Genomic DNA, 17,633 nt, shown 5'->3' on the forward strand with positions numbered 1-17,633 from the left:
CATATCATTTCCTAATCTGCTATTTAATCTCCAACAAGGACCATCTTTTATTTTTTTGTTTGTGTCCGCTACCTTCTCCAATGCCCTGAAAAAATTCTTTCACTTCTTCCTTAGTAGAACCTTATGTGGGACCATAGGCATAAATTAGTCTCATCGTTCAATTCCAAATTCTGATGTTTTTTCCCACATCACTCTACTTGATATTGTCTGCCATTCAAGAAGATTATCCTTGTATTTAGTTTTGAATATTACTATAGTTGCTCCTTCTTTCCTGTGATTGTTATTGCCTGAATATAACATCCTTGTATTTGTTGCTTAAAGAATCTTACTTGTTTTTGTCTTCTTTGTTTTTAGTAACACCTATTATGTTGATCTGATACTTATTGAATTCTACTAGTTTCATATATTTTCTAGTGATCTTATGTGCCAGAACTCTGATGTTGAGTTGGAGTCTGTTCCAATAGCTGACTCACTGCTTTTCATCCTTGTTCCTTGATTAAAACAGCAGGGCCTTGTTTAGTTGGCTAATGCCCTGCCCAGTATGGGATTTCATCATGTTGTGTCATCATCTTATTTTTCTTTAACCACTAAGAATACAGTTTGGTCTAATAAATCACAGTTGCTGCACATCCTCATTTGTTTAATGTCCAGGTCGGTACTTTCTAATGGGGTACACTATGAAAAGTTGAGGATTGACATTAGGTCCAAAGCACTGGTCAATTCTCCACAGTCCTTAGAAGGCTATGTGTTGGTCTCCTTCCAGTTATCCAGATTTGGCCCTTAAGTGACCTGTAATCTATCCATGTGTGTGTTGTTGTTGTTGCTGTTATTATTATTATAATACAGACATCTCCATGAAGTCTGAAGACTCATCGCAGGAGACCCAATCTATGCACACAATCTATTATATCTCTCCTTGAACCCATTAACAGAATGAGTGCATAGATTGGGTCTCCTGCGATGAGTCTTCAGACTTCATGGAGATGTCTGTATTATAATAATAATAACAGCAACAACAACAACACACACATGGATAGATTACAGGTCAATTACAACTTCCAGAGATGACCCCTTGTTCTGATCCCTCTAGCCAAATGTTGAAACATTTCCCCTGCATCTATCCTATAAAATCTTTTAAGCAACTCAAATGTTTCTATCATACCCCCCCTTTTTTTCCTATCAACCAACTTCTGCAATCCACACACCTTTAATCTATCCTCATAGGGCACATTCCACAGGCCACTCATCTTGGTAATAATAATTATTATTTTTTTTAACATATTGATTTTACATTTACTGTACTCTGACAACACTAGCACATAGCTCATTTCTCACTTATGAAATCCATTGCTATTATCTACCTTTTGAATTACCATATACACTGAAGATGATTTGTAAGTTTCAGATTGAAAGATTTAGTTACTTAGATCAATAATAACATTTCTTTGTATATGTGTTTTTACAGTCTACTGAATAACATTTCTGTTGCAATTTAGATGGATGCTTAATGTTCCTAATCTTGATACCTGTACATTTTGTGGATGAATTTTGATCTTGATTCTGATTGTTTTTATGTTATTTAGGCAAATTCATTAAATTGTCTAAATAACATAAAAACAATCAGAATCAAATTTTGTAAAAAAAAAAAAAAAAAAAAAAGAAAAAAAGAAAAGGAAAAGGAAAAGGAAAAAAGCCAAATGGCACAAAAATTATCTTTTTTTATCAATGCATTTTAATCAAATCATAATTAAACATTTTAATCATATCAAATTATCACATAATCACTTTTAATCATGCTTTATATCTTTTCATCATGTTTGACTGGTTTATAACCTAATGTAAACATTTTTTTCCTTGAAGTAAAAAATAAATTAAATTGCTAGTTATTAAAAACTAACTGAAACATAAAAAAACAGAAAGAAAAGTTTCCCTTAACAAAACTGCTTGTTGTAAGCAAAAGAATTGTTATAATTTAATTGTCACCGTTGTTAAAAAAAAAAAAAAAGTCAAACTGTAATGTGGATGTGAAGTTAAATTTGTTGGGCACAATTAATATCCTGTGGTTATGATCAAAATCAATGGTAACTATTGGTAACTTTTACTGTGCACATAATTTGTCTATTGAATGATATCATAGTACTATTATCATTACATGTGGATTGTTATAAGTGATGCAGTTTCAAGATAAACTATGTTAAATGCACTTGTGCATTTGCAGCAGCTAGTATATTATGTATACACCAGTATGCTAAATCATTTTATCAAATGGCATTGGCAACAAACATGTTACGTTTTTCAAGCCACCCACTTTTGGCCTCTTACAAGGTAGTAAATAATTTTGATTCATTTAGTGATGATAATCATCTAATATCAAATGACTATTCACAAATATCCATGCCAGAGGAGAATTTAAATCTGCAACCTTCTGGTTGGAAAAAGATAGATCCTATCCACTTGTCCAGTAAAGCCTGACAGTATAATATACTCGCTAAAAATATACTTAAGTGAACAAACTTTCTGCAGTGATCTGAACTCCATAATTTAGTGAAAATATAGTGATATGCCATTTGAATTTTTCATATACCAAAAAAATGACTCCTGCTATATTATCCTTAAAGATCTTCTACTATTTCATCACCCTATGAAGTATGTTCGTTATAATGTAAGCCAGTATATTCTCTTTGTATGTGAGCTTACCATATGGTCTTGTTTTCTGTCTGAGACATTTGGCTGATCATTATATGCTGATATCAGAAGTTGTGAAATCCAACTGTTTTCAGATTATGCAAAGTTAGGAAAAGCCATAAAGAGCTAAACTAATGTTTCTGCTGTTCAGAGGTATATGAATTGACTGTCCAAATGGGCAAAGAAGCAAAGATACAGTTTGTTGTTGCAAAGTGTAACATTTTGAAATTGGCAGGCTTCATTCAGTACATTTGATCCACCAAGGAACCTAGGGATGACAGGCAGCAAACATCAAAAATTTAGGGGTAGCTTTGCAAGACTTGTGAAACAGAACAATGAACAATAGATTATGGCATTGATATCTAAAAATAAATCCATTGTATAAGCCCTGATCAAACTGTATCTGAAGTATAGTCACGTATTGGTCACCCAGGTTTTGAGGAGAGACACTTTAGAAAGGGTCCAGATAGTGCTAGGTGTCTGGAATATTGAGTATGAGGACATATTGAGTGAATGCTATCCACAAATCCTAATGAACAGGAAGAGGAGTGGTTCATTTGTAAGTTGGAATGGGGTCTATACCAGACTAGAAGAGATTTTTCATAGAGTTGATGTCTTGGTCTATGCAGGAGTTGTGAGGAGAAGAAGAAGGAGATTGATGCCAGGAAGTTAGCTTTATGTTTAGATATTTTATGATAGTGATGTCTGAATGTGTGTGTGGGAGAGAGATAGAGAGGGGTAGAATCACAGCTAAGTAGTTTGTGTCCAGTGGCTTACGACAAGAACTGCAGCTTCACATTCAGCCTACACTGAAACATTCAACAATTCCAAATCTGGTTTTATAAAGACCAACAGTAGAAAACTTGCTTCCTGTCTAAAAGCTGATTACCTTTCAGTTCCATAGTAAGGCCATCAGAACATAAACATCTGACCTCTTCACATCGTTCTTCACCAACTCTTGCATGCATGACCAAAGCAAATCACCCTCTACCATACTAGAAATAGAGCACAACATACCTCTTGTAGTCTTTCAGAGAGAGAAAGAGAAATGGAAGATGATAGAAGTGATAACTGAGATATTTAGTTCTCCTGGTGGCAATCTTCCCAACTGTACTCAAAAGTTGTGCTCAAAACTAACACCTGTTCTATATTATCTCTTCACTCTTGTATACTCAGTTGGCATCTATCCCATTACATGGAAGCAAGCCTGTATTCATCCCCTTTCATCCAAAAATGGAGAAGAAAGCCTGTTGTTAGACTACAAAGCTATCATATCTCATAACTGGGTTACCATCTTTGTCTCTAATCACTCACTGCCTATCTTGTTGATGGCTTCTCACTTTGAACTTCTCCATTCATGCAGGATTGCTTCAGAGTTCTTTTCTATCCTAAACTCTTTCTCCTATACACAAAAGACCTTCTCTCACTGACCAGTAATTCTATACATAGTTTTGCTGTTGACAGTACACTCCAACTCATTTGACAAGCCATGAACTGCACAAACATCCCAAGCTTCAAGGTCTCCTACAACCTATGATTTAAATTTATATTGATCTCTATATCATTGAGACACTACTATCTAGCTAGTAGTTTTGCACAAATCAAAATCCAAAATATCTTTCAAGTCCAATGTCCTTAGAGATGACATGACAAAGTGGATTTTCTTCATAAACTTTTTCCTCCTGACATTGTTAAGCTTTTCAGATATTGCATGGAAAATATGTTCTTTATATTTCAGAATAAATATTGGTAACAAAAACAAGGACTTGCTATGCAAATCCCCTATCTCCCACTCCAGTCACCAGTCTTAGCAAACCTATTTGTGGAAAATTTTAAAAAGAACACTATCAAAAAATATTATAAAATCCCCAAAATTTGGCTACATTATGTTGATGATGTTTTCATTATTTGGTCAAGAAACAGATGAATTACAGCAATTTAAAGATTATCTGAACAGCTTGCACTCAAACATAAAATTCACTCTAGAACTGAAGGATCACAGAAAATCACTATTCCATGACATCTTTCCATTCAGTATTTAAATAACTACAGTGTTGAATGAAGTAGCTTCTATCCCTATATATATATATATATATATATATATATATATATATATATATGATTTCTAGGTTCTTACATCCACTAAAATTTCCACACCTACCCATAAAAAAAAAAAAAAAAAAAAAAAAAAAAAACATGGAGTTTATAAGTCATTGCTCTTATGGCATTTGCTGTGTAAGTCAGACAAGGTGATCTGGAGAAATCAGAATGTCAGACCATGTAAAAGATGTGGAAAAGAAAAAGAAGCATAGATTGGAATTCACCTTTCATGTGGCAAATACATATAACTAAGTATTTTGGCAAAAAACAGAAATTCAGTATATTGATCATAACTATTTTACAAGAAAATTTAAAGACGTCCCAGAAATGCTATTTTATAAGAAAATTTAAAGAAGCCTCAGAAATAATAACCACAGATACAGAATATGACAGGCCTTATGCCTCAGAATGGACAGCAAGAACTAGCTCTGTTTGAATGCTTTCACATTATTTAATCCAACTTTTTTTTTTGTCAGGCCTGTGTAGCTCAGTGTAAGTGGCACTTACATCTTCTTCACTTGGTTGCATGACGTTAGATTTATAATTCGAGTCTAGTTGCCGACTGAAGGAACTTTTTCTAAGCCTTTCTTCAACTGGTTCCCGAGTTAGTCGATCTCTGGCATGGGCAAGCAAGTTTTTCCTCCTGGAAACTCTGGTCTGTCATCCCGCAAACTCAAGAAAATCGACCATAGGACCATTATTTCAGACAGTAACATATCGTGTTAGGTACCAAGAGATGGTGGCACTTGTTTGCCGGTCTGTTTGTCAGTGGCTGTGTATAATTAGTGACAGACATGGGCCAGCTATCTCTAATTGGCTACCGTTTGAGATTGAATTACCCACTCAGTCTCCAAAAACTAGATAGGGTTTAAAGGCCTCGTCTACTCCCTATATGGGAATAAAAAAAGAAAGAAAAGGCATTAGCTTAGCTAGCTTTATATTACGTTTTTTTGTCACACTTGTTATACTTACTGAAGTGTTGAAGTTGGTGAAAAAGTTTGTCATGTGTAATTGGTCTTTCTAGGTTTTTTTATGTCTTGTACTCTTGACGATACAAGTCTGACAACTTGCAAAACTTGTCAGTTTTTTTTTTATTTGAATAAAATCTAATTTTTATTATCTACTAACATGTGGTCTCCATATCAGAAATCAAATGAAGAAATCCAAAATCTGCCCAGCTTTAGAATACTCTTCAAATATTTAGGTTGTACACTAAAAATCTCTCAAAAAATACTTGTTTAGACCCTGACAATTAGCAATTTGACTGATAGATGATCACTGTCTGATCAAGTCACTTCAATAACCTTACAAAGTTGGTTTGTTTCGTGTATATCTATGGATGCTGCTCCACCAAACTGGCGTCATCATTTCTCTGCTTCCCTGGCCTAACATCCTTTTGCAGTCCCAGAAATTCTGTAAGCCACACATCTTTAACTTGTCCTCATAAGGTGCATTCCATAGATCTGCCACCATCTTGGTCACTCAGCTCTGGATCCTCTGCATCTCATCCCATCCCTAAAGGTAACCAGATCTGTGTACAGTGATCAAGATAGGATCTTACCAAGCCTTGAAAAGAGGTATAATAATTTGCTTATCTCTGCTGGTCAAGTTATTCTTCAGTAACCAAGTAATCTGATGAGATGTTTTAGTTACTTTTGCAATTAGTTACAACTGCACATTCACCAAATGTACTTCTTAATCTTCATCTTTTATTCTATACTACTATACATCAACTCCTTATCCACTAACATCCCCAAATCCTTGGCTTCATTAATTACCTGGAGCACGGTTCCATCAACACGGTATACCTGGTTTTCATCCAAAATGCATAACCTTGCACTTTGCCACATTTAATGATATCCGTTCTCCTTTGCCCACTCATACTGCCAGTCTGTTTAAATCATTCAAAAATTTAGCACATCATCTTTATTGACTATTGCTATACCTAATTTTGCATCATCGGCAAACAATTGAATAAACTCTTAGATTATTTCCTATATTGTTCATGTACATATTAAATAGTAGTGGCTCAAAACTAAATTAAATAGTAGGCCTGAGACTAGTGGTGCACCACAGGTGTGCCACTAGTCTCAGGCCTTCTTCTGGACTCTACTCCTGAATAAATTACTGTCTGATATCTCTCCATCAACCACCCTCTTATCCACTTCAGCAACTTTATATCTATCCCAATGTGCTGTAATTTATTCATTAGAATTCCCTGCAGTATCCTATCAAAACCTTTTACAAAGTCCACCAGTATCACTATAAACTCATTACCTTTATCCAACTCAGCTGTCACTATATTATAAAAGGTGAGCAAGTTACTGAGGCATGACCTTCTTCCTAGCATTATGTCCTGCTTGGTGCAGAGTCCACTGTTATGCATTTGGCCCTCAATTTCATTCATTTTGCAACATCTGTAAGGGTGGACACCTATGGCCCACATGTCTTCTTTTAGGCTGTTCATCTATCACTTTTTTGTGCATCCTTTAGGTCATCAGCCATCTGGGCTAAATGTAAGGGCCCAGCCTGCAACAGATTCCTTGTCAGCCCTGGCCATGTACCCATATCATCATAGGTGTGCTTCCCTCATCTTCTCTGGAATTGGAGCAACACCAAGGATTTTCTGGATGTCATCATTTGTGATATGGTCTAGTCATGCGTATCCCAGTGTCCATCAAAGCATCTGCATTTCCATGACATGTAGTGCCTGTTTATACCGTTACAGGTTACAGGCCAGCACTCTGCTCCATAAAGTGCAACTATAAAGATGACTGTGTGATAGATCTTGAATTTGAAATGCCAGGGTATTTTCTTGTCACACAGGACTCCAGTGACCTGATGCATTTCAGCCAGGCACATTAATGCATGTTCTGGCATCTGGAAGGGTACAACTATCAGATATCACATTGCTATTATTTCCCTCAAACACTTCTTTACCACTTTCCATGTACTATCAACATTCAGCCCTTGCCATTTCACATGCCAAGCAATCTTCTAAGTTTGTCATACCTATCAGCCCTGTAATTCCACATATATCCCCCCCTCTTAATTGAAAATTCTACACATTAGCCACCTCTCAGGTCAAGACCATATAATCACTCTCACCATTTGGTGGCAATGTGGATATATTAGTTATAAACAATTGTATTTTAACGGTATTGATACGAACACAGATTGATAAGAAAATAACTATTTATTAACTTAAAAGCTAATATTTCGCTGGTATTATATCCAGCAAAATATTAGCTTTTAAGTTAATTAATAGTTATTTTCTTATCAATCTGTGTTCGCATCAATACCGTTAAAATGCAATTCAACATGTGTGACGAGCACATAAGACTTTCCACATGGTTGTAAACAAATTTTCTGATGAAATTACTAGATCTAACACTCAAATCCCTAGTACCATGCCTCAGGTAATTATTCCTTAGTAACTACTCTCTCCTATGTGTCCTTTCCTGCTTCCATTCTGTGTTCCCATAGTTGTTGAAGTCCCTGATAATAATTATCTGCTCTCCTCTCATTGAGCTTACTTGTTGATGCATACTATTCATGTCTTCTGGTCAATAGCAATAATCAATTATATATTTTGTCCTGCTGGCCTCTGTCTCACACAAAATGGCCTCAAATGCACCATTTTCACTGGCTTGCAATTGAACTCCTAGTCTCTTTGATTGCAGTTCATCAGCTATAATCAACAATGCCTCCCCTCCCCCATTCTTTTCTTTCTATCCTGCCTGAAAATACTATACCTTTCACATTCTATCCTGCTAAGTATATCATCTTCTGTCAGCCATGTCTCACTAATGCCAATAATCTTTGGCCAAGATGAAATAACCAATGCCCCAAATCTCCCTTGTTTCGAATGTGCCTGACATTAGTGTAAATAGAGTGCAGTGGTTGCCTAGCTACTGTCCTTACACTTTATGCTAACTGTCCATTCTGGTTTATTGCCTGTGGTACCAACATAGGAATTTTTTTTTCACATTCTTACACTTAACTGCATCACTGGAGTACTCGCTCAATAGCCTTTCCCCCCAAAAGCTCTCGTTTTCCCTGATTTGGCACATACAATCTCACTTCATTCATCAATACTTCTTCCATACTCTGAACACCAAATCCATTGAAATTCAAACCATCCACCTTGTATAAGTCCTTTCTTTCATCAAACTCACTTCACACATTCACAAACTTCACATCATTTTTCGCATACATTGACTCATTTGCTATCATGGCCTTCCTCAACTCAACTCTGTCATTCTATTGCAACAGACTCACTATCTTAAATCTCTCTCTCTCTCAATATCAAGTAGCTTCTTTTTTCCAACCCTTGCCTGTACCATACATATGGCATTAATGTGCGATAGGTTCTGTCACCTCTTGTTGATTAGTTTGATATTTAAAAAAAAAAAATAATAATAATAAAAAAAAAACGGTAATGTTGCAGTGTCAAAAGGACATGAGACAGATTGGCTTGGTGAAGATTTGTTTTGTCATGAATGGAATGTTTGGCATGTACAATATATTTGGAGGGAGAGTTCCAGGTTCATTAACAAGAAGTTCATGGTATTTTAAGGATTATTTGGTATTCTAGTGGGTAGGTGGACAGTTTGTAATAGATCATTATTAACAACTAATATTTTGCCATCAGTTTGATTGTGAAATTAAAGTATCCAAGGAGATCCAACTGGTTAATTAGATGGGTAAAAGTCAACCTTTGGAGGTAAGTAATCAAAGAAGTCAGAGTATTTATTGGAATTAGGAGAGTGGTGAAGGCAACAAAATATGGCAAGGAAATTTCAAAAGCTTGGAATACTTAGGGTATTCCAAGCTTAGAATTCCAGCATGGAATATCATATCTCACAAATGCATTTGTAACAGCTCTTACAAAAGGAACTCGTGCAGAATGTAGTTTGGATAATTGAGGTGGACAGCAGTCTTGAGAAAACGTCTACATTTGCTTTGTGTTGATGAAGTGAATGTGGAAGTTTTTTTTTTTTTTTTTCTTTCTTGCCATGGATTGTTGTTTTTCAAGTTCTTTTGGAAGATTTTTTTTTTTTTTTTAATTTGTAGTGTCACTGGCACTATAATGGTATTTCTTATGGTTGGTGAAGTCAAAAACCTAAGGTAGGAGAATATAGGGGAATGCAGTGCTGGGTTGAAATGCTCATCAACTTTTCTCTAACTCAGAGAGTACCATGTCTCCTGCCCATGTGACCTTGACAATATACCTCTCCTGTCTGTACACTGCTGTACTTGAACTGCTTCTGCACACTGCTGCATCCAACTCCTCCAAGCACAGTCTGAAAAAAAAAAAAAAAAAAAAGTAGCAATGCAAAAATATTATTTTCTTGCTCTCATTTTAAGATAAAGTTTTGACTGAGTTGAATAAAGGAAATGGATATGCCACGATATTATTGGAATTTGTTAAGACATTTGACAGAATGCTGCACAGGTTGCTACACAGAATGCTACACATATAAACTCCATTTTTAGTAATCTCTGCGCTATAGGATATGCATATATAAATGAGGACGCTAAGCTTTTTTTTTATTTTTTTAACATATGTCTTGATAATTCTCATAGGTCTGTTTAGAGTTATGCATTTGTTAGCATTATCTATATTCTCCCTGTGTTCAAAATATCTGAATATCTAACTACTACTTGTTTTGACTAAGTTGAATAAAGGAAATTGATACACCACTATATTATTGGAATTTGTTAAGGCATTTGACAGAATGCTACACAGATTGTTATCATATAAATTCCATTTTTAGTAATCTCTGGACTATAGGATATGCATATATAAATTAGGACACTAAACTTTTTTTTTTATTTTTTAACATATATCTTGATAATTTTCATAGGTCTATTTAGAGTTATGAATTTGTTAGCATTATCTATATTCTCCCTGTGTTCAAAATATCTTAATGTCTGCTACTTGTAACTGTTTTTCCTGTGTCTGATGAGGGGGGGGGAACTATCACTCTTCCCCTTGTCCTGAAGAAAAAAGCTTTGAGACAAGTAATCAGATTGTAAAGGAACACCATCTTTATATCACACCTGGTGATTTTTTAATGATTTATAATATTAGAAAATGATAGGATATGATTTTCAAATTTTACACTCAGAAAATTCATTATGGTACAAAAAAATTTTGGAATTTGTGATGTAGATCTTACTTATAGCAGTTATGGATATAGTCTTATTCATTACTCTCTGAACCTCCATTGTTTTGGATAGTATATAATTACCATTTTGAATATCAAATAGCATTTTATACCATTCTGTAATTTATATTATCAAGAGATTTTATTTCAAATTTTGTGTATGTTTTTTTTTTTTTTTTTTTGTAAAAGTTTAGTAATTGTCAGATTCCAAAAAAAAATTATTCAATAATTATATTGTAAACAATATTGTAATATAGTTTTCTTCATTCGTTTAACTAAAATTTCAGTTCACTAAATTCTAGCATTAAAAGTCAACTTTCAAATAAAACACTTGTGGATATCAATCATTTCGTATACAATGAGTCACAAGATACAATCTTGTTTTATATTTTGACATTATTACCTTCCATGTTTCAAGTGAATAAGAATTAAAAATATTGATTTCTGAAAAATTGCAGATTTTAACAAATGAGCTTGTTAAAAGAGAAACTCAGTTTAATGCCGTCCAGAAAAAAGGAGAAAATTTATTATTGAAGAAGCATCCTGCTGTAAAATGCATTGAGGTATTGTAATATAGTTTTCTTCATTTGTTTAACTAAAATTTCAGTTTCAAATAAAACATTTGTTGATATCAATCATTTCATATATAATTAAATTGAATTTATTATAATGAATTGCAAATTAACTCAAAACTAAATATCTTGGAAAGATCAGTTATCTGGAAGACAGATATGTTTTAATATCTATATTGGATCTGTATTGTTTGATATTAATAATAATAATAATATCTCTATTTGTATTTGAGGTTATGAATAGGATGGCACTTTGGCCAGATGAATGGTAATGTCATTTTTCACCTGCTCCAATATATTTTTAGAAGATAAAGGGGATGATCAAGGACTTTCAGTTTGTCCAAATGTTATGTTTTTCTCCCTGCATAATTAGGTGAAAAGTTTTTCATCCCCCTGTCTAGTGTTTTGTATCAGGACTTGTAACAGTGAGAATTTAAATCCTGTAGTTTATAATAATATGCATTAGTAGCATCTTATCTTTTTTGTATGTATGCCCCTGAGGATGAAGTTGATATGGAGGTTGAAATTGAGAACATTGGAAATTGAGCACGTATTCTTTCAGTGTTGAATTGTGTATAGAATTCAGTGGAAATTATTTATCTCTAATCGAATTCTGCATATCTACCTTCCACACCAAGAAAGCAATACTGTGAAAGTAAATCATCAAGCCTGCAAGAAGATAGATTTAACTCAAAAAAAGAAATTCTTGGTCTCATATTTAAATTATATGTGCCTTCTTCTAATATCTGAAATTTTCTGCAGAATCACAAATAATATATAATATTTATATATTATTATATATTATAAATATATAATAATATATTATAAATATATAATATGTATTTATAATATATTATTATATAATATATTATAAATAATAATTATTATTAATAATATACAGTGGAACCTCGGGTCTGCGCGGTTAGCCTAGTGGCTATGCGCTTCGCAACCATATGCCTGGGGAAGGAGTGTCCTAGGTTCGATTGCTGTTGGTGACGTGAGGAGCTGAAGGATCTTCCTCAGCCATAACCAAGTTAGCCAGTCTTGGGTGTGGACAGCAGGGTTTTTTCCCCAGTTTATTCTGGGGTTTTTCATCCCGCAAAGCAGGCAAACTGGCTTTGAGAACTCAACGCTACAGGCCATAGGATACACCGGTGCATAAGGCTGACCACCTTATCCTGTAAACGGAGTGAGGTCCGATGATCAATGGACCCTCGACACCGCAAGGTAAAAGAAGGTATAAGGAAGATGATGATGATGATGATGAGTGGAACCTCGGTTGTCGAACGCCTCTCGAACAAATCAGTTCTCGAACATATTTTTCGAACTAAAAACGCACCGGTTTCCGAACAGAATCTTGGTTACTGAACAGGCAAACTGGCACCCATGTGATCCTCGGGCTGAGATGTACGGCGGGAGAGCATCACTTACACTGCAGCCTCCTCTCAATCCTTCTTGATTTTCTTTGTTTTTGCTGGATTTTTTTATAAATTATTATTAAATAAGCCACCATGGGACCGAAGAAGGATAGTGATATTATTATGTCACTATCCACTGTATATTATTAATTATTATTAATAATATACAGTGGAACCTTGATTGTCGAACGCCTCTCGAACAAATCAGTTCCTGAACATATTTTCCGAACTAAAAATGCACCGGCTACCGAACAGGCACACTGGCAACCACATGATCCTCGGGCTGAGATGTATGGTGGGAGAGCATCACTTACACTGCAGCCTCCTCTCAATCCAGACAACTGCTCCAATTTGCAGTGCCTTTTCTTGATTTTCTTTGTTTTTTGCTGTTTTTTTTTTAATATATTATTATTAAATAAGCCACCATGGGCCCAAAGAAGGATAGTGATAGCAATAAAATGAAAAGAAAAGTTGTTAGAACCATGATAGAGGTGAAAAGAGAAATCTTATCCAAACATGAAAATGACATTTGTGTCTCGGTCGGATCTTGCTGTGCAGTTCGGTATGGCGATATCAATGATCTGTACAATGCTGAATGATATATGCACATAAACGCAAGAAAGATATTTAATTAACCAAATATTTCGGTCTGGAAATAGCAGGCCATCCTCAGTGGTATTACAAGAACAGTTTCCAGATTTCCAGATTAAATATCTTTCTTGTGTTTACGTGCATATATCATTCAGTCTTATGTCACAAGTATCCTTAAAACAGCAAATTCTTATCCTGTACAATACTCACAAATAAAGAGGTGATCAAGAGAGCTGATATTGCAAAAGGAGTTTAAGTTCTTACTAAACAAAGATCTTAGACAATTGAAGAAGTGGAAAAATTGTTGCTGACTTGGATAAATGAGAAACAGCTTGGGTAACCAGGCAATTTTTTTATTCAATGGATCCATGAAGTCTTTGCCCCGAATGTGAGAAAATACCTTCAAGATAAAAATTTGCCATTAAAATGTCTTCTTGTGATGGACAATGCTCCTGCTCACCTTCCAGGCTTGGAGGACAAGTTGGTGGATGAGTTTATCACACTGAAGTTCCTATCCCCCTAATACAACCCCTCTAATCCAGCTCATGGACCAGCAGGTCATTTCGAACTTTAAGAAACTCTACATCAAAGCACTGTTTCAAAGGTGTTTTTGAAGTGACCTCTGACACAGAATTAACACTTGGAGAATTCTGGAAAAATCACTTCAATATCTTCCATTTCTTAATATTCTTGACAAAGCTTGGTTGCAAGTGACTTACGGGATCATAAACTCGGCCTGGAGGAAATTGTGGCCAGACTGTGTAGCAGACAGAGGCATTCAGGGCTTTAAGGCTGAGTATGTTGCTGTTGTCGATGATGTTGTGTCTTTGGGCAAAAGCATGGGCTTGGAAGTTGGCAATGCTCATGTGGAGGACCACATCATGAGCTCACCATGGAAGAACTGGAACACCTTCAGAAGGAGAAGCAAAAGATGGTGATTGAAGAAATGTCTTCAGAGACAGGGAAAGGAAGGGAGGATTCCTAGTTCTTTGATCAAAGAAATGTGTGTGAAATGGGGTGAGGTGCAAAGGTTTGTGGAAAGAGATCACCCCTTTTTCATCCATATTTTATCTCTTTATTGTCTTTATTCTTTTTATGCAAGATTTTATGCATTTTCAATATTTTTGTATATGATTTTATGCATGAAGTACTGTTGCAAAGGTTTAAATAAGCAATCATCTGGGGGTTCGGGAACGGATTATTCCATTTTACATTAATTCTTATGGGAAAATGGTTTCAGTTTTCAAATAAATCAGTTTCTGAACAGCCTTTAGGAACGAATTACATTTGACAACCGAGGTTCCACTGTATATTATAATATATGATAATGGAATATGCCATATTCCAAAACAAAAGAAGGATTAATAAGAAGAGCCTCACTGTCATATATGGCAAGTGTAAAGAAACAAATGCAGGAACCAGCAAGTAGATGACATGTAGATGACAATCAGATGGTCAATCTCAGCAGCCAAAAGTCCATCCTTTGAGGATGGAGTGTCTACCAACTGAACTTTGTGGATTATAAAGTTTAGTTGATGGACAGAAAAGTTCGGTGGGGGGGGGATAATGAAGGAAGGAAACATTTAATTATTAATGGTCTTTTGTAGAATAGATGACAAATTTTTCAGCATGCGACAGGATGAGAGAGAGAAAACATAGGTTCATCCCTGAAAATTGTGTATGGTTAGCAGGAGCTTGAGAACTAGATTTTTTTTTTTTTTTGCTTACGTAATGAGTGAGTGAAATAGGTTGCCATAAGTAATTAAGGATAGTTTATCAGTAAATACATTGAAGGAGTTATGAGAGGTATTGTGTGAATAATGGTTAATGTGGGCCTTCTGCATTGAGTCTCAGTCTCCATGGAGTCTGGAGATGCCCATGTAATAATGATGATAATAACAGTAACTTTAACTGGTAATAAATCTTTCAGAACTGATAAATATATTTTTATAATTAAATGAATGCAAGAAATACCAGTCATTTTAGACAGGAAGGCTTACATTGATTTAGTCACTGATTTAGTGTTCTAGTGAAGGAGAGGTAAAATTTGAAACAATTTTTCTTGTGCTGAAAACCTGAACATGCTGTCACATGAAGTACATTAGAAGGAACACCCATGCAGGTACATGGGTGTTCTTTATACTGAAATTTCTGATGTTCTCTACCAACGATATTGCGTAAGTTGCTCGAAAATTGGGCCTGAGATTTTTTTTTTCCCAAAAAAACTTCTGATTTGTTATGCTTCAGTAATTTGCAAAAAAAAGTTTATATATATATATATATATAAATATATTACTCCTTGGGGTTAAGAGTAAGAGCTCAAGGTTGTTTTGGGAAATACTTCACAGAGAAGGCTGTTCTAGTGAACAGAAGTAATGTGATGAGTGGGAGTAGCAGATACAGTACAATAGTTAATTTGCAGTTGTACTGAAAATGGATGTTGGGCAGCTACCTCTTATGTTATTTTAGGTTGGGAAGGATGATGGATGCCAGTTTTGCTGAACAGTACCTATTGAAGTAGCTGTAGAAAAGACAAACGCACAATGCAGAAATAGATTATTGTATGATAGCAGCTGGAGAAAGTCTGTGAGAAGGAACATTAATTAGTTCAAATACCCTCTTAAGAACATGTTTTTGGTGCACCACCCCAAATGGGAAAGTAGTATTATAAGTTTGTAGGTGAGGATTAAGATTTGTACCAAGTTAGTTGCTAGATAGAAGTAACATCCTGAACAAAAAAGAATCCCAAGTGTTTTGGAGGCTGAGGTAAACTCTAGATTTCCAGATGTGAGGTAGTTTGTGCCAGGAAAGGCTAGAAGTAAGTATCAGTCCGGGGGGGGGGGGAGAGATCTGGTGTTGACTGTTGAGTTGATTGTTATTAAAGGTAAAGGAAGAAAAAAAAAAAAGACAAAATTGCGTTTTGGAAGCATTGAATGTGACCAGATTGTCATCACCTCACTGAAGGATACTATGGAGATCAGTGTTTAGGACATAGGTTGTAGAATATCTTTGCAGTTTGGAATATTTGAGCATTGCAAGATTTGTCATATGAGTAGGAGGAATGTAGAATGTTATCAGCAAAATTATGGATAGGATTTGAGCTTAGTGAGAGAAAGAAATTTATATATACACATATAAAAAGAGGGTGATATGACAGATTCCTGAGGAACACCTGTCCCAGTAGAGTGAATTCTGAAGAGAGCATCATCTAATTAGCTAGCTGGTAGTTTCCAGATGGTGTGACTGTTGATTACCTTCTTATTACTTGAGTGAGCAGTGATGTGAGAGTAACAGGTTGGTAATTTGATTGTAGACATTTGTTTCTTTTTTTATGAATGGGCTGAATATGGACTTGCTTTCATGCTATGGGGTGAATGCCATCTGATTATTGTAGACATGATAAAGGATAGGTCCAAGTTCAAGAGCACATCCATTACTTACCATTGGAGGAATACCATTTTATTATTATTATTATTATTATTATTTTTTTTTTTTTGGTATATTGGTATAATTTATTTTGGTATAATTAATGATTCTTCTGATGTCTTTCTGGCCAAAGGCCACAGTAGTCATGCAGTGCATATTCCTGATATAGTTGGAAGTGAGTTGCCTTGGTTGTATAGCAAGAATTAGAAGAGAAAAATAATGCTGGAAGGTAAATTTTATTTTTAGGCATTGTTGCAATAGTATTATCTGGATTAAAGACAGAGAGAAAGAGGTGGAAGCAGATGGAGAGAAATTGAATTCAGTGTTTCCGGTTTGCAAGCAACCAGAAAGCATAATAGTTGTTTGTGCAACAGGAGAATTTCTGCATTTAGCTCTTTCATAGTCAGATTTGTTAATGGTTGTTTTGCAGCTTTCATGGGCTGAGAATGAAGTCTTAACCAGAAATATGTTTTTATTTTTTATTTACTACTTTGGCATAGTTCTTAGTAAACTATAGCTTGAATACTTGTATTGGGAATGAAGGCTGTAATTCCAAAATAGATAATTTCTTAACTCGATCAGAGAAAGTATCCTGATCTGGGAACAAAAATGTAGTCTGACAGTCTGATCATAGAAAGGAGGAGTAGAAGTCCTGGAAGTTTTTTTCT

At 35.0% G+C, this 17,633-nt stretch overlaps 1 protein-coding gene across 1 annotated transcript in view; it reads left to right on the top strand.

Moving 5' to 3' along the window:
* Positions 1 to 17,633, top strand: part of LOC150107495 (uncharacterized) — a 1,121,546-nt gene that overhangs the window by 176,012 nt on the left and 927,901 nt on the right. The window contains exon 14 of the mRNA XM_090392112.1: positions 11,417 to 11,521. Within this exon, the coding sequence (XP_090248238.1) occupies positions 11,417 to 11,521 (105 nt within the window). The remainder of the gene's footprint in view (positions 1 to 11,416; positions 11,522 to 17,633) is intronic.

This window comes from Typopeltis vanoorti, chromosome 4, assembly GCF_054136105.1.
Source record: "Typopeltis vanoorti isolate ZY-2024b chromosome 4, IOZ_Tvanoo_1.0, whole genome shotgun sequence".
Taxonomy (NCBI): domain Eukaryota; kingdom Metazoa; phylum Arthropoda; class Arachnida; order Uropygi; family Thelyphonidae; genus Typopeltis; species Typopeltis vanoorti.